This window comes from Syngnathus scovelli, chromosome 13, assembly GCF_024217435.2.
Source record: "Syngnathus scovelli strain Florida chromosome 13, RoL_Ssco_1.2, whole genome shotgun sequence".
Classification (NCBI taxonomy): Eukaryota; Metazoa; Chordata; class Actinopteri; order Syngnathiformes; family Syngnathidae; genus Syngnathus; species Syngnathus scovelli.
Window position 1 is genome coordinate 11,899,340 of NC_090859.1, and position 17,828 is coordinate 11,917,167.

Sequence of the window (17,828 nt, forward strand, 5' to 3'; positions counted from 1 at the left end):
TGTGAGGACAGACGTGTCATGACTATTCTTGCTGAAGAAGATTCAACATGCAAATTACAACAAAGTAGACAAAAAAAGGGGGATTGAAGATAGAGCCCTGAGGAACGCCATTTTTGAAATACCAAATATATCTTTACCTTGCCATTCTTATTGTAGACTCTGAGATGCATGCTCGGAGAAGTTAAGAGCAGCAGCGACTCCTGCTCGGACAGCTTCTTCCTGAGGCGGTCGATGACCTTTGAACCTTTGTTGGCTCTCTGAAATGTGATGAAAACATTTCAGCGAAAAAGATTTCGGTAAAGAGTCTTTTTGTTTTCTGGTTTACCTTTTCCCTTTGGATCTCACTGCGCAGGTGTGAGATCTTCACCTTCATAGCATCCAGTTCTTCATCTGGGACCTGTGGGATTGTGAGGGGTTCGGCCTCTTCTGGGCCCTGGAAGGTGAGCTCGCTTAACGGGATGTACCACTTGCTGTCATACTGTTGGTTTTTACTGTTGAGGAAAAATGAGTTTCAATTTATAAATTTTTGCTATGTTGTGTGTATAAATTGGAATATTGTGTATGTTGTGTTTTCAAGATGTGCTGACTTGGATGAATAATTTCTCGAAAAAGCTGTCTTTTTTTTTTCTTACCCTGCAATTTGTTTTTTCAGTTTGGCGCAGAGCAGCAGGTCGGTGAAGAGAAAGACGTGTCGCAGTTTCCTGGCGCCCTCCACCAGCTCTACCATGAAGCTGTCCTTCAGTAACTGGCGATTCTGTGGATTGGAAACAAAGACACGCTCACGGGTAAGTAAATACTCCTGAACGGGATCATTATCTCTATTTCATATAGGAATCAAAAACAAAAATATAATTTTCACAACCCCAACATTTGATACTGCAGCCACTGAAACAAAGAAACAATAGAACCCCCCCCCCCCCATTTATTCTCTATTAAGTACAAAAGGTTAAACTATTTATTCCAATAATCAATGTGATGTAATATTTGAAAAATGTTCTCTGGATGGTGAGCGTTAATTTCGGGGAGAGGGAAGAATGTAATCAGGTAAGATTTTTTTTCCTGGGTGTTCTGGCCATCTCACTGATGTCAGACTATGTAATGAGGCTGCAATACTAAACCTGATCAAAAGAGGGCGGTGTGGTCAAGATAAACGTTTTACAAGAATGACAATTATTCTAACAACAACAAATTTGAACGCTTATACGAAAGCATATATGTTTTCACAGTGCTATCAAGCGGCTTTAGGGTAAGAATAAAAAAATAGAAATTTACATAACTCGTGTTATTTTTTAATTTTAATCATATTTAGTCTTCTATCTTTATGTCCAGACACCAAGTTATCCTAACATTCTTTTTCTGTTTTTCTACTTGTCTCAAAGGATGACATCACAAACGTTCAGGAGAGATTACATCATCATCTTCACGTCCTCCCACCATCTTCTCTTCCTCCACCCCCAACGATGCAACCCCCTCACCTCCATCAAGAACACATACTGTCACCGCCAGAACATACTGAAGAGAATACGGTGTCTGTTTTTTTTTTTTTTTTTCAATGAAAGCAAAGAGCTGACAAAAGAGCTCCGCCGCAGTGTTCCCACCTGAGGAGGGAGGCCTAGCTGAGACAAAGAGAATGAGCATCATCATCATCTTTTGTTGCACCGTGTAATCTCTGTGACCATCTTTGCTTGTTTATCATTGAAAAGCAATAATTGGTCCAAGGAAAAGATCAGACTGAAGATCGGATGAAAATCTCAGCTACGAGGGTCATCGTTTAAAAAAATGGGACTGGACAAAAGCAAATGGGAAATTGATTGCAGCAAACAACATAAAATGAGGGTCAGCGAGGACTTGGCTCGGAATCAAAAATCTCGAAATTGGCACAAGTAAAGCAGCTTTTATCCATTCACTGGCTGTCCCACTCACTCATAATTTTACGACTCATCTTTTACACATCTACTCTTGAGCCCGAGTCGTGATAAATGTAAAAGTGAGCCAGTGGGAAGACAAACTTAAAAAAAAAAAACCTAAGAGGAATGCGGACAGTGTGTACTAAGAAAGCCCGGCTGCAGAAAGCGCAGATTAAATATTGACGTCTCCTGAAGCGGCCTCGCTGAGCGTATACCCGAGTAACGGCATGAATTTACAAAATCCACATGTATTTTTAGAACCCAACGCACGCTTGGAGGGACATCTCTGCGCCCAAGTGTTTATACAAGCTGGAGCGTGAGTACACGCACGTGCTCGTGACATAATAGAGTCAGCCGCTCTGTGTGCATTTGGGCTTTACGTACACAGACGGCCACTTCATTAGGTACACATCTAATGCAGTAACGGAATTTAGCAGCATCATCATTTCGGTTTTAATTAAGCGTCCTCTCCACTGGCTTCAAACTGGCCAATAATTGGCGTCGGTCTGACCTTTAATAACCTCGGGCATATCCGATACTGTACTCAAGCTACATTGAGTAGCAATATAATGAGCGCCATTGATTTCCATGCGCAGCTTTCATGTATCTATCATAAATATTTGATGTCTGGTGTGGACAGACCGGGATGGAAGTGAGTCCAGTAGGAATACAAAAGGGGGCGGGGCAAGCTGCAAATGTGTGTCTTTGCAGAGGGTGCAGTAATAACCTGGATGTAAGAAAGGGGAGGAGCCATCTCAGTTTTTTTTTCCTTCACCCCCCCCCCTCCATTTATGAATAATTAAGTAGGGCTCGACCCGTCGGAGCGGCGGCCTGGTGGGTCATTACCGACATTATGTACGGCCGTGTCACGAAAGCTTTCAATCAAGGAGCATCCAATCATGTGCATCAAGTCATCTCAAGGGATGATAGACAGCGTTGTGGGAGGGAGCAGTTGGGGGGGGGTACGCGCTTGGGAAACCACAATGGGCAAGTGGAGGATGAGCCCCCCTTCTCCTTGGAGCAGCCAACCAAAGTGTGACCATATAAGGGCATGAGCGCGCCGTTAGGCTGCAGATTGGCGACACGCTAGAAGCTATTCTCGTTTTAATGGTGATTTCAAGGTTATTTGGAGGGCGGGGTTATGACATCATCAGGTCGCATGTAATTAAAGAGAAGGGATTTACAAAAATAGTGGCGGGGGAAGCTAATGCTTTGAAATGTCTCACCTCTCCCTTCTTGACAGTCATCAGCTGGCGGCGGGGTGTGGATTCCTCGTTGATGCTGGACAGGAAATTTTGGGAGATGCGTAGAGCGTCCTGGAGAAGCGGGTGGTCGGGGTGGCTTGTGGGAGTGTGTTTGAGCAAATCCTGAGGGTGGAAAAAAAAAAAAAAGTAAACTTTGAATCAAATTCGGAATTATCACCACCATAAACATGATTTTATCCGAGGCTTTTTATTTTACTTACATGAAGCACCAGCGTGCTCCTCGTCACTCTGTCCACCGGTTTATAAAGCAAAGCTGTGGCGAATACAGAGGAAAAAGTTTCACCATTTCCATCCATATTGAATCCAATAAAACGACAACAAATGAAGACGACTGACCCTCGAGGGAATTCTTTGCTGTCGGCTCCTTGCAGTCCTTGGGGCTTCTCACCTTTAAGTTCTGTTTGGAAGACGGCGAATTGAGACAAAGGCGCGGCGGGACCGCTCAATGACGTTCATCAGATATACTACTCATAATATATAGTAATATAATATAATATAATATAATGTCCCTTTTCCATATTTTCAATGTCAATTTAGGGCCCGATTTGAAAATGTGTCATGATTACCTCGGAGATTTCAGAAAACTGCGTGTTGGCTTGGCAGCACTTCTCGGCCGTCTCCACCGCCAGCTCGTAGTTGTCCACAAACGCCCTGTAGACGCCTAACTGGCTGGCCTGAAACAGAGAAAAGCACATCTTGGTCAAGTCAAATTGTCTTTTACTATAGGTTGTACAAAAACATTTTTTCTTTAATTTAGCTTGCATAGAAAAATATATGTTTGGGAATTGAAGAGTCACGCCTTCCTAATTATAATTTCTTATATAATATATGACTGACACAACAACAGCATGTAACCACGGCCACCTCACAGGTTGCCATAGCGACTCCCAAGCACGTGTGTGTGTGTGTGACTGAAGCTCTAAAAGCACATTTAGGCAGCTGAAATTTGATATAATTTAACTAATTGCAGAGTTTCCTGGCCTGGAAATGAGCTCGGATGGTTTTTGATGTATTTGCCGCAAAGTATTAAAAACCTGAGTGTGCATCAAATGGGAGTAATCAGGGAAATGGCAGGATGACCCCAAACTCAACCAGCTTCTGCCGTCACGGCAGTGTGTGAAAATTGATTTAGGGAGGAATGTGTGGTCACAAGTTTGCTACACAATGTTTGCGCTCTTTTTTTTGTTAGCGTGGCTCAATAGATCACTTGTAATATTTTTTTGGGAAGACAAACCAATAAAAAGTTTCATTTTGCATATAGGAGCAGCAGCGGCGGTGTAATTGAACGCTATTTTCAGCTTGCTTGCTCGTGCTCATGACTTGTCACCGACGCTTTGGCTCTTCTCTTCCTCCTCCTGCTTGTGATGTTTCATGATCCCTAAACCCGTCAAAGCCACGATCCTTAAATCCACTTGCCACCCTTACTCGGCTTGAGACGCCTCCCCCTTAAAAATCTCCGCCTACGTTCCTCGCTCCTTCGGCACTCATCTAATCTCATCCTTTAATGCGGCCGCCGTTGTGTCGACTTTTATTTGATGGTAAAATGAGCGAATGAGCGGCAGCTGAAGGGAGAGCGGAAGAATCCGTGCAAGTAAATGCTCGTCGCGGCTGCGTAAACATTTTGTGTCAAAGAGGAGTGAATGATTGATTAGACACTGTGGAGCTTGAAACTGTAATTACATCACGCTTGAGTGTAAAATGGTGAGATGGACGCTGATGCTCCACCTCCGCCCCTCCCCTCCCGGAAATGCAGGTACAATGGCGTTCCGAGTACTTCCCACGGGGTCACAAGCCGTCTGTTCGTAATCAGGTCATATTTTACACTATAACATTTTAGTACATCAGAGGTCAAGGCCATTAAACTTAGCCCAGTTTTTTTTTTTGTCGGGCAATGGAGAAGGGAGATGTAATTATTTTAGTGCTGCGTCGACACTTTCGGGCTAAACTGCAACATCGCCCTAGTACGAGATTCATTTCTGGCTGAGCGAAGGAAGGAAGGAAGGTAACGAGATGGCAGGGAAGAAATATTCTACGAGAGCCAGCGAGCGAGTGTGAGAGAGCTGTGTCTTTGAGACACAAAGCGCACACACACAGAGCAGCGGCGGTCTCAGCTGCATGAGGCCAAAAAAAAAGGCAGCATTGTGAAACAAGCTTGCGCCTCCCTCTGTGCGCTAGAGCATGAGAGTCTGTGAGGGCCGGATAAAAAAAAAAAAAAAGAGGGCCGAATGAGGCCAACAGCATTTAGGGAGAGAATTAACAACCGATTCTCTGTGGCGGGTTAATTGAGACGCTGTGGGAGTGATTAAGAGGAGCGGGCGGGTCTTCTACGTGCGGCTGTGACATCATCATCGTGACAGTTTACGAGGAGCCTCACCAGTTTTTGGAAGAGATCCCCGACTCTCTGATGATGGCTCCATTGCTGGACGCGGGGCAGGAGGCCGTCGTAGAACTCCTTGTGGATCTCGTAGAGCTCAGGCACTTTGAAGAAGATGGTTTCGATCTGGGACACGGAGAGCACGGGCTGCGACGTGGTGGCTGCTGCTTTCAAAGGCTTCATGGGCTGAAAATATGACAGAGATCTCAAGTTGGACAAAGTTTTCCATTCTTGGCAGATTTTATGGACATATATTTTAAAATAACTCCAGCAGACTAGATGAGTAACTGATCTAGCGACGATTGGTAAATAGAGGAAATGAATGTGTGTGTGTGTGCAATCTCACCAGCAGCAGTGCCTCCAGGTGACTGAGGTATGTTTCTTCGCTGGCCAAAATCCCAGACAGGACCCACTTCCTCATTTCCAAACCTTTCTCCAGGTCACATTCCGTCTGCAACACAGACAGACACCCATTAAAAAACAAGCCTTAGGTTTTTTTTTTTTTTTTTCCTGACCAAACATGTTCAATAAATAACAGCCAAACATAATCAGAAGCTCTACACTTTTTCTAGCAATCCTTCATCCTGACTTCCCCAGCGCCGCGGGGCCGGTCAAAGCTCGCCGAGGAGAACGATCATGAAAGAAAACAGACAGACAGATAGCGAGATTCCTCGGGCTGCCTTGCTTTGCCGTGAACTTTGAAATAACTCAAACAGGCAGGATGTCCCAGAGGAGGAGGAAGGTTGCTGTATAAATACCTGTGTGTGAATGAATGAGAAAAGACACACACACACGCACGATATGAACAAAAAAAGTACAATACAGAAGTGCACTAAATAATTTTCAAACATTGGCATAAAATTATTTAAATGTATTGAAATGCCCATCACAGTAGCTGCAGCTCAGGAGCCGCATTTGGAAACGGAGCAGCATCGATGGTAATAATATTATTGCTAACCTCTGCTTCCCTTCCCCGCAGAGTACGGGAGAACGTCAGCCCCGACAAACGCTCAAATTGCAATCCATGGCCCCCGTTATGCATTTTATTAAGCGTTCAACATTTCTATTTCTCGTAGTCTAAGCCGTTTAGCATCCCACTTCCGACAACCCTTGCTTGTTGAAATCCCTAACGAGATTTTTGCCCATCGCTCGGCGTGTCTGGCCTGTAATGGAGCCGGACTATGGTGATGTTTTCCTCAACATGGAATTATTTCTTCTTACTTAATTTCACAGTGATTTTATTGTCAGTAAATAAGAAGAGCCTGAAAATCTGACGGGATTGCACATTCTGATGACCACTTCAAATCACATAAGAAATGTCATGGAAGAACTTTTTTTAAATTAAAACTCAATAAAAAGACCACAGATCCCACATAAAACATCTGACCACCTCTATCGATATTGAGCCGAGTTGGGAGTACTATTTCTATTTTTCAGATGGTGATGACTCATCACAATGACGTCATCAAGCCTCAACTCTAGAAAGAGCCAATCGCAGCTCGCCTGAGTTCTGACTCAGTCGGCGAAGCAGACTGGCGGATGGGCATGTGGCGACTGTACAAGGGCAAATCAAGGCTATGCTAACTCTGACTGTGGGAATTTCATCTAGGCTAAATCTCTTCTCGGGACAGGTCAAAGGTGGGGTCATCATTTATTGGTAGGGCTGATATTGCTTCATGACCACTGAGGTGATTAGTTTTTCCAAGGGCACGCTAGCAAGAGGCGCTATTAGCCTATCTCGTGACACCCCCCCATTCTAAAGGAAGCACTCGCTCATTTGGGAATTTTTACACCGTGTTAAATGTGTCTATCGTCTGAGTTGAGAAGCAGCCCGCCTCCGGGGAAAAGGACGACTTCCATCTGCGGATGACAGCTCCCGAGGCTGCAAGTCAGGCAGAGATCCTCCCAAATGACAGATTCGATTCCTCGTCAATTTACAGCTGAGACTGGATTGCCGTAAAAATAGATTAGCCTACTTCCTGAACGTATTGAGGTCAAAGGAAGTGTTGACAATTATTGTCAATTCACAACTGCACGGTTAGAGGCTTTCGCTCCAATATGAGCTGTCAATCATCCAGGGCGCTCTCAATTGAATCGAATCGTTCCACCAATATATGAAAAACTGGAACCAGGACCAGGTAATTGCATATGAGCAAACTAATAAACGATTTTCAACACACTGACCGACTTGGAGGACTCCAGCGATCCCGACGAGAGGGTATCCCGACTGCTTCGGCTCTTGGAGCTCAGGTGAGGTGACGAAGAAGGCGAGTCGTCGATGTACGGCAGGATGTCGTGGTGCCGCCGCTGCTCCTCGGCGCGGTCGGCGTCATAACCGTAAGACGGCGGAGTCCCGGTGTAATGGCCATCTGTCAATCACACACAAAAATATTTTTGGAGAGTTAAAATAACTCCTGGAGGCGTGTGTCAGCAGTTTCGGGAAAGCATCCGAGGGGAAAACTTCCAAGCATCCTTGAAAGAGTCACCAATAATATTTAACTCGCCGCCTCCCACTACTCTACTTTCAACAAAGCATCACTTCTCCAAAAAGCCGGTCTAGCTTCCCATGCGCTGACTAATCACATAAACACTTTGCAGATAAGCGCAAGAACGAGAGCCCGCTAAGTAGTGTGCAGACCTTCAACAAGCTCAGGAAATCCTAAATTGGGTAAGAAGCAAGGTACTATTTTTTTTCTTGACTGATAAAATGAAGGCAAACAGAAAATTCCTTCTCGACCAATCGAAATAAGAGTCAAACGTTATGCTAACAGTCATAAATCATAATAATCTAATGAAACAAATCTAATGGACAAAAATTGATGTTTGACAAGCAGACAAAACATTTAGTTCAAAATTGTCTACACTTGCTCAGTGATTTCTTGAAGGACACAGTCATAGCGATGCAAGGTGAGATCCGCCAACGTAGCGATTAGCGGAAAAGCGACTCCACCTTCTTAATGTCGGGTCCCTAAAAGAAACAAAAACAATGTGTGTGTGCATCCAGATAACATGTGACCTTCAGCCCACCCACCGTTTGGTCCAAATACTCGCGACTGGCTGTGGGTGGTGGCTGCCCACTCGGTCTGCCATGCTGGACCAACATAGAGTGTGTTTGTGTAGTTAGCCTCTAGACAAAAATAAAAAAATCTAACCTTGAACCAAACCAGAACTTAACAAGTATTACAATTAATCGTGGTGGAATTTATAAAACACAAATGCGGGTCTGGAAATATCAGGCCAGTGCAGTTTCTCCAAAATAGCTCCACAACTTCATATTCCTTCCACCTAGCTTTGGAAAAACGTCGTCACGGGACACACTGAGCCTGTTTGTGTGTGGAATGCCTTTTAGTGCCCGCAGGCCAAAAACAGAGCATCCATACAACATTTTTTTTTTTTTTTTTAGAACCAGCGACCACCTCTTGGTTTTAAAGCAGCACAGACTGGGAGCTTAAACCACAATGGTGAATAAAAATGCTCAAGTGTCAATTAAATATGGAAAGAAAAAGTGACAAATGAATCATGGCGGTGTTGACTAAATGCTTCAGAGGAATATTTACGTGCCTCCGTGGAAACGACCAAAAAAGCCAAACCCCGCCAACCAATAGTTTTTTTAATTTAATTTGCCTTTTGTATTTATTTATGGAGATTATCATCCAATGAAAAGCAGGCCACTCTAAAATGTGTTGTTTTAAACCTTCTCTGATGATGCGGCACATACAGCTGGCATCCTCATGCTCCTCACAGCACAATATCTTCCATACATTCCCCTCCTCCCACGCTTCGTGTCTTCCGAACCCCCCAGCCCCCTCTACAGAAAAGCCTAGAGAGCAAAAAAAAAAATTCCCAACAGATTGCATGAAAGCCCGACATGGCATTGATTTCTTCCAAATTCCGCGTTGAAGCATAAAAATAAAAGCAGCGTACCAATCAATGTCCAAACACGCCCACATTCCTCGTCCAAGGTTTACATGGTGACGAACACGTTTTGGCTCGGAGCCATAATGGCTACATACACACACACACACAAAAGTGCATTAGCGTAAAGCCATAAATGAGCTAAGCATCAATTAAAAGGCTTGTCTGAGTTCAACTGAGACCAAGAGAGCTGTGACCTTCGCACAAAGAAGACAAGCGTTGCCTGGAGGGAGAATAAAAAAAATAAAGAGGGGGGGGAGTGGAAGTAAACAGAAAAATGGCAGAAGGAGACGACACAAGCCGCTGCTAATTCTCAAGTCATCAGTGAGGAAATGATTATTAACAAAGAGAAGATGGAGAAAATGAAGCTTGAGAGAAAATGAAAGACGGAGGGGGGGCGCGAGATTCTCAATGAGGTCCTCTCCGCCACCCCTGCCCTTAGGCACTCAACATGGCTGCCATAAATCTGTTCAAGGCGCTGTCACCTTTATGGGACTCTGGGAGGAAAACAGTCATCTTAACACTGCTAATATAGTCACAACCCTTACACACACACAAGCTTTTACATTAATGCACCCCCCCACTCTCATTTAGTCACATTTTCATCAAGTGGTACAATTCAGATCAGAGGCCCTGTGGATTGTCTCGGGTAATCTTCCATCTTAAAAAGAACTCTTGGCATGCTCAAAACACACTAAAGCGGAATTAAATTTCCCCTTAGTCAATAAAGGCAATTTGGTAAAATGACTCCCCCCCCCCCCAAAATACCACCGGCCTAGTTAAAATGGATCTTTGACGTCTATGGTAGTGAACGAAGATGAAACAAAAATCCGCTTTTCACTGAACTGCAATTTACAAGTAAATTTACATCCCTGTGCCTTGAAAACAGGTTCATGTATAGTGTGAGCGAGCTTCCTTTATCCCCTTAAGTATCCAATTTAAAGACAATTTAACACCGAGCAGTGGGGGGCTGGTAGTGACAGTGGAAAGCTGAGGCAATGAAAAAAAAAAAAAAAGTCTAGGAGAGAGCGAAGATGGGGGGCGGCGACACTCGCCAAGATATTAAATGAATTTCAGCGCAATGATTCTGGTCCCCCCCCCCCCCCCCCTGAGTGGTTGGAGGCACTTGATGGCTGTTAATTTGATAAATGTGTTTTTTCCTCATTAGGGGGCCACACAAAGTGAATACCTGCACTTTAGTGATGGAAAAAAAAAAAAAAACTGGGTAATAAAACAGGTCATATCTCCCCAACAAGTCTAGTCGAACCGTTCGAATCGTGATTGACAGGTTGGGAGTCCATCTCCCAAAACACACAACAGTGTGTCGAAGGTTGAGTCGATTCAACCGTTCGAATCGTGATTGACGGGTTGGGAGTCCATCTCCCAAAACACACAACAGTGTGTCGAAGTTCTGTCATCTTCCCCCGGACAGCGTTTTACATCGTCGTCAGATCGCGCTCTTTGCTCTCCAGCTTCCTTTTGATCGCTTTCGAGGAGAACGCGGTTTGGAAACACGTACTCACTGCCAGAGAAACCTTTGATTCCATAAGCATCTGTCGTGTCTTCACTGTCAAGCGCTGTTGGAAAAAGCCTCATTACGCAGGAGCCGGCCTGAGGCGTTATTATGAGAGTGTTCAAATTGCAGCAGAAACTCTGATTAATAATACAACGTGGCAAATTACCATCTCAACGATGGAACGCACTTTCTCCTGGCAAAGCTAGTGAAATATGGAAGACGCTTTGGTTTAAGTCAGAAGAGAGAATAAAGTGTTTTGACCTCAAATCACCAAAAAAAAAATGCTAATATTGCTTAACGTTCTTTTTTTCTTTTCTTTCCTGGTCTACCAACATATTGCTCTCTATTGCGTCAGGATATGCTTTTTGTTTTGGTTAAATCGGTCCGCATCGGTGGTGATCAATTTTGAGGTCGTCCCTCTTTAAAATGGATCATGAGCAGCGTGGCGGCGGAGTGTGATGCTGCGAGGGCGGCTCATTAATTTAGCAACGCTGAAAGCTGCCACTTGAATCTGCACGGCTGTGCGCAAAAACATTCTCAAGTCGTGTGGGTTTTAAATGCGCTGGGTAAAAATAGAAAGGATGGATCGGATTGAGACGCTAATTGCATGTTTCCACGTTTACTTTATCTTTGATCGTGCTGAGAGGGGAGGGGGGTACTTCACCCACTCTAACCAACACTGTACTTTGAAAGTTTGCCGAGGGCAAATCACTTTTTTTTTTTTTATGGAGGGATGGGACAAGAACACCCAACAGTTTGCCGTATTAGCAATGTGACATGGCTTGAATTTCTTTTGTGTTTACATTTTGCATTTAGCTCCTGTTGTGGTTTCACCTCAGAGACCAAGAACGTCATTCAAATGGAATCCCGGGAGTTTTGTATCTCAGGTAACTTGCTCTTGAGATCCTCTCCGAGACAAACATCAGGATGACGCGTTGTTTTTGAAGTAAGAAATTGTTCCAAAAAGGCAGCGTGTGCTTCCACACAGACCGTCTTGTGCGGCATGATTTAATTTTCCTTTTTTTTTTTATAATCCGTAATCTGATTAGGAGCTTCATTACATTATATTATCAATCAAAATGACTCATCGTTAGGCTGGTTCATTTCCTGACAGAGCATAATGGCTGCAATGACATTTATTTTTTGGCGTCATCAGTCAAATTGTTTCAGTTCTGGAATTGACAATATTTTTGCATAAATTGACAAATGTTTAAACCCGAGCACAGGGGTCGCCGCACCTCGTCCAAACAGTTTCCCCATGTTGTAAATCCTGTTTTGAATCATGCCTCATGTACGAACGGGTACAGAAGGGCTTTGCACCCCGTTTGAGACCTGAAGGCCTGCGGTCGGGACACTTATCACGGACAAACAGCCGAGGCAGCACAAAGAGCTTCAATCTGCTTAATCTCTGGTCAAACACAAGGCGCCGCATCATCGCAGCTCAGGGCCATAAACCGCCGGCGCTTTATGCCCGCGCCGTTCAGGGGACACGAATTAGGAATTTACTAAACAGGCCATAGAGATTTGCCAAAGCCAGTCTCCCGGGGAACCGTTGCCGAGGGTTACCACCACCAACAAGGAGAGCATTTCTTTTGCAATTAGGTACCCTGCCAGACTGAAAGACAAAGTTTATTCACGACGATTAGTCGTAAAGTGGTTAAAAAAAAAAAAAGGATCCCGAGTGAATATGTAATGATTTGAATCGTCTCCTCCGCCATAGTCAAGCGTCCTGAAACTGGCACAGCGCCAGTCTGACTGTCTGCCAGCTTGAAGCATCCCGGCTTCATATTACCTGCGTCCAACACTCACGTGGAGTCATTATGGAGATAAAAGCCTTCACAGATAGGCAACGTAGCTTACACTCGCCCTCCCACAGACAATGTCTGATCAAATTCACGCCTACGAGGTACAAGAACATGATCGTAGAAATAACATATTTGCATGTTAAGCGCATCTGTCCTTCCATTTTCGAGAGCGCTTGTCCTCATTGGAGTGAAGGACAATTATTTTAATTGGTTCCATTAGAATTTCCGAACTTGGATATTTTTGATTATCCTCATCAAGCTGAACTTTCCGAAACATCTACAGAGAATGTTGTGAACTAACAAACCTCATAATACACACTCGGTATTTATTATTGGATAAGTTTGATCTCGGAATTTCCATTAGCAATATCACATTTTGAATGATTAGCGTAGCACTTAGCATGTGTGACTAACACCCAAGAGATCCTGCCGGTCGACAGAGTCAAACCCGGATCTTTTTGGTCCCGGACCGCATTTTTAACCCCTCAACCGAAGCACACTTATGAAATAGCGTCCGTGGCATGTTTACAGTCTTGCCTACTCTCTTTCTCATTAATAATGCACTGAAGAGGAAAAGTGGATTATGTAATCGTAATACATGGCTTAGGCAGAGAGAAAATATTTGAAGAAAATAAACAGATTTATGAAGAACAGATGGAACGATCATTCTTTGTGTCCTTCAGCCACGCTTTAATCTAGCAAAGCTAATACATCGGTAATTGATTAAGATTAACAAATGAAATCTGTCAGTTCAGATGACAAAAAAGTCATACGCACATTTAAAAAAATATATGTTTTTATCTGACCACGCTATTTAATCGTCCTTCAATGAACATGTGACCAAAACCAAACCAAAAGGACCTTGAGTACTGCTTGGTACTCTTAGGAGGGTTAAATATTAATCAAAAATACGAATTCCATCTCCAGGCACTCAGGCTGGACACTATAAATAAAAAAGCCTTTATTTATAGGCCTCCAACAAGGAAGGTGGAAGCAGACTCAAACCTGAACCTGAAAAGTGTGAGGCAGAAGTGCTCGTCACTTTTCCACCGTGCTCAAGAGAGACACAAAGGAATCATGTGACGTTCTTGTCTGGTGCCTTGAGGGGAAACATATACATTTTGGGCTCAAAGACATAATAAGGAAACTGTCTCTAACCACATTTTCCTCACTCTATGATGTGTGTCACCTTAAGGCCCCCACTCGTCTTTTGTTTTGCTTTTATGCTATTGTGGCGCTAGCGGTAACATTAGCATGCTTATGTAACGTGACACCACAAGCAGGTGAGGGCATGGCATGGCATATATAGAGATGCACGCCCACGGCTGCTATTTCAATATACAAGCGAGCATTCAGCCATGTAAAGTGCTTTTAGAGCGCTTGTAGCTATCCGTCCTCTCGTAGCTAACACGGTTTCAAGGGTGAACACAAAAATCCACCATTTTTTTTTTCTTTACTAAAAAAACCCCCAAACAGCCTTGAGTGAATTCCATTCTCATTTTTTTTTATCCACGTACAAAATTCGAAATCTCAGTTTCTGCCTCCTATGCCACAAAGAAAAACAAGAAACACAATGGTGGTGAATCTGTGAAATGGAGTGCAATCAAGTTGGAAAAAAAAAACGTTTGAAGCCATGTTTACGTGGAGAACGCATTGAGGATAGCTTGGAGGAAATAATCATGAGCCGGACTAAAATGTCTGACCAATAGGCACTTAAGAAGCAAAAGTGAAAAAAATGAACTCAACGTCACGCATTATTCGAGTCAAGTGTTTCGCAGTGAGGGGCCTCGGGCTTGCTGTACACATTCACACAAAGACAAATTCTCAAAGGGTGTGCACGTGCGGTGGGTCGAGCAGGTGGGGGGTGGGGCGGCTTCTCGTGGAAATGGTGCACGGTTACTCCACCGCCAGACAGATGTGCGCAGAGGCAATGGAGTATTTTTCTTGTGCGGTCAAGCCAAAATAGCTACTGAAAGAGAAATAGTCGCACAATAAAAGGTGGGATGCTTAGGGCTGTGCCGAACGAAAAAAATATAACACACACACACACACGAAAATGCCACATGGCGCGGCAGACAGCTCGAGAGGAGGAACTGCAGTAGAAGAACAAAGTAGTCATCATGCCTGTGAGGCGTATGTGTGACAATGAATCAGAGCAGCCAACCACTGTGTGTGTGTGTGTGTGTGTTTAGCAAGATGGAAGCACAGGGGATAAGCCAAGACTACCAAACGTCAAAAAAAGGATTTAGCTTCGTATGAACCACACACCACCTAATAAATCCAAACGATCAATCCCAAAGCTGTCTCTTAACCTTTTGTTGTCGATTTTATTTTGTAACCCACTTCCTGTTTGTGTTCAATACCGTCGACTCAACTGACAGCTCTGATTGACGTCCCTTGTAGCGAGCTACTAATTCCTTCCGTCCGTCAACCTGCTTAACTTGCAAAGCAGATAGGCGGACTGCATTTTCTTCTTCCGAGCGTCGATACTCGGAGCATTAAGTCGTCACGAGAGGCAAACACGTTTTAAGCTGGAAGCACACATCTCGATGACCCAGAGGCAAACTCGGCACGCCTGAATAGCTGACACAAGCGTATGCACAAAGGTAAACAAACAAGAGATGCTAGCACACAGCGGGATGCAGCGGAGTATTTTTAGCATCTTCTCTTCTACAAGGCTGCGATGATCCCTGGGCTGCTTGTGTTTTGTATTTTTAAAGAGAAGACACATTATGCAGTTTGTCACCAATTTAAAACACTTCGCAAACACTCCAAAACTGCTAAGTCGGGACATTCGCACTATATCAGGTACTCCAAGAATTTTGCCTTCCATTCTTAAAGTTGTGGTTCAAATTATTATTATTTTTTTTTTACAGGGAACATGAACGACTTGACCGCAACTCGCCTCTGCAGCCCTCACAAAAAGGCCGTTTGCAAAAAGGCTAAAGTCTAGGCAAGCGAAATAAATCACAAACGGGCTGAAAATAGCATCGTGGCCCCAAGAACAAAAATCAAATTAAAGCCCGAGACTCCCGAAGGTCCTCAAATCAACTTTGAGCGACCACAACTGCAACGATTCCCTTGTGGCTGTTGTGCCGCTGAAGCGTCTGAAGGATGGCGGCAGGAAGGAGACCAAAGGGGAAGAATGCACATGAGCCAGAACTATTTCTTCATATAATGTGCCCTTACAGGGTCTGCACGGAAACCCAATCCTATTTTTTTTCCCTGGGACAGCCTTGACTTATTTTTTTTCATATAAGTTTTATCATTTGAGTGTGAGCCGTCGGAACAACCGCATTGTACCTTAATAGTGTCGCCGTGACACTGAGCAGAAATAAACTGCTGCGATCTCAGTGCACCACACACACTCACACACACTCAAAACTCACACAATGCATGTCAAAGGAGGTGGTCTGACCCATATCCAGCTCACACTGCGTTTTATCTACGAGGGCAAAAGAGGAAGCCGAGCGCATGGAAACAATTAACTCAAATTAGCGCTTCAAGTGTACCGCTTGAAATATTTACATCTGATTTACTGAGCCAAATCACTGTGAGGTGCTCTAATAAGTTATTTTTTACTGTATTACCTTCGATTTCCTATTGCTACGGAAAACTGAACTGAATTCATGAATTACCAAACAATTATGAAAAATATGGCGGTAATCATGGATCAACATTTTACGCATTGGAGTGCCAATGGGGTCCTTTGGCCCGACTTCTACTCGGGAGTATTTTCTTTTGCATAGCATTGCTTATAAACAGAACCAAGGAGAAATCAATAGGGTCCTTGTCTTGACAGGAAAATACTGTCAGAAAGATGAACGATCGACTAAAAAATGCAAGGGTGCTCAAAAGGCGCGTGCGGTAATTGGACTCGTGACCTCGGCTTACTTTGGTTTTTTTAAAATCACTCAACGGTACTCAGTTTACCTTCTTTCTTGAATGCCCCATCGTATTCTCTGGCAAGCTCATCATCTCCTATTAGGAAGTCAATCAAATTAGTAAACAAACACACATGGACAAAATGATAATTTTGTCGGAGTAATTCACCTTTTAGCACTGAACAGCGGGCCCTTGGCAGTGAGCCTGAGGCGGCGCTGAGTCAAGCCGTGGTCAAGGACGGACGGCCAGAAGGGGGGGCAAAAAGAGGGAGACTATTATCCTTTGAGAAGTGAGACAAAGGCCAGCGGGGCTTCGCTACACTCGAGTGACGACAAATAATGGCTCGCCGAGACCCGCGAGTGACCCACTTTTCGTCGATGGTAGGCCACTGATACCCAAAACTAGGGACGATTCAAATACAAAGGTAAGTGGGGGAGGAGGGGGGTGAGTAAGGGTGGTCATAGAAGAAATATAGAAGGTCGTGGGAAAGTGCCGTGAGATTCAGTTCATCTTCATCACAACATGAGACATTTTAAAACAGACCCAGAAATGCCTCATGAACAGAAAAGTCGAACAGATTCCGATATTTGGTAGGGTAAAATTCCGATAACAATTACAAATATATAATGATTGATTAATTTATTACTCAAAGGGAGACAAAGCATGATCCAGGAGTTAGCAAAACTCAAACTTGCTGAGTCATGAAATTGAACACGTTAGCTAGTTTTAAAAAATGGCCAATTCTGTTATTCTTCCTTTTTAAAAACGATAAAATTTAGTAGAAGGAGCAAAATTTGTCTTTGGTGTGGAAATGGCAATAGAAAAATGTCGTGCAGTTGATCCAAATCCATTTAACACAATCACTCGTAACCTTAGCTGCTATAAATTACACAAGCTGTTAAGTCAGCAAGATGGATGAATGTTTCAGTAGGGTTATTCTTAGTAGACCTCGTTTTTAAGTGCTTGAATATGCACACACAAAGTCTTACGGCATTGTGTCTCACTGAAATGAAAGGCATTTTGAAAAGGGGGGGTCGGAGATTCACATTAAGGTTATGCTGAATCATGTCCGAATCATGCAGATTCACGGACGAATCAGACGCGCTCCCTCGGCTGGAGAGAACTCCCACGATGAAAACGGCCTCGGAAAAATGAAGCGCT

At 43.8% G+C, this 17,828-nt stretch overlaps 1 protein-coding gene and 1 long non-coding RNA gene across 3 annotated transcripts in view; one reads left to right on the top strand and one right to left on the bottom strand.

Annotated features, from left to right (window-relative positions):
* Window positions 1-17,828, bottom strand: part of bcr (BCR activator of RhoGEF and GTPase) — a 35,721-nt gene that overhangs the window by 6,709 nt on the left and 11,184 nt on the right. For both annotated transcript variants that reach the window (XM_049737892.2, XM_049737891.2), the window contains 10 exons: window positions 7,731-7,915; window positions 5,893-5,997; window positions 5,547-5,732; window positions 3,739-3,846; window positions 3,509-3,569; window positions 3,373-3,425; window positions 3,134-3,274; window positions 633-754; window positions 326-491; window positions 138-257 (listed from right to left, as the gene is read on the bottom strand). In XM_049737892.2, the coding sequence (XP_049593849.1) occupies window positions 138-257; window positions 326-491; window positions 633-754; window positions 3,134-3,274; window positions 3,373-3,425; window positions 3,509-3,569; window positions 3,739-3,846; window positions 5,547-5,732; window positions 5,893-5,997; window positions 7,731-7,915 (1,247 nt within the window). The remainder of the gene's footprint in view (window positions 1-137; window positions 258-325; window positions 492-632; window positions 755-3,133; window positions 3,275-3,372; window positions 3,426-3,508; window positions 3,570-3,738; window positions 3,847-5,546; window positions 5,733-5,892; window positions 5,998-7,730; window positions 7,916-17,828) is intronic.
* LOC125979599 (uncharacterized) lies at window positions 307-3,134 on the top strand. The gene is made up of 3 exons (XR_007485358.1): window positions 307-440; window positions 653-785; window positions 1,380-3,134. It is a non-coding gene; the product is annotated as an uncharacterized lncRNA (long non-coding RNA).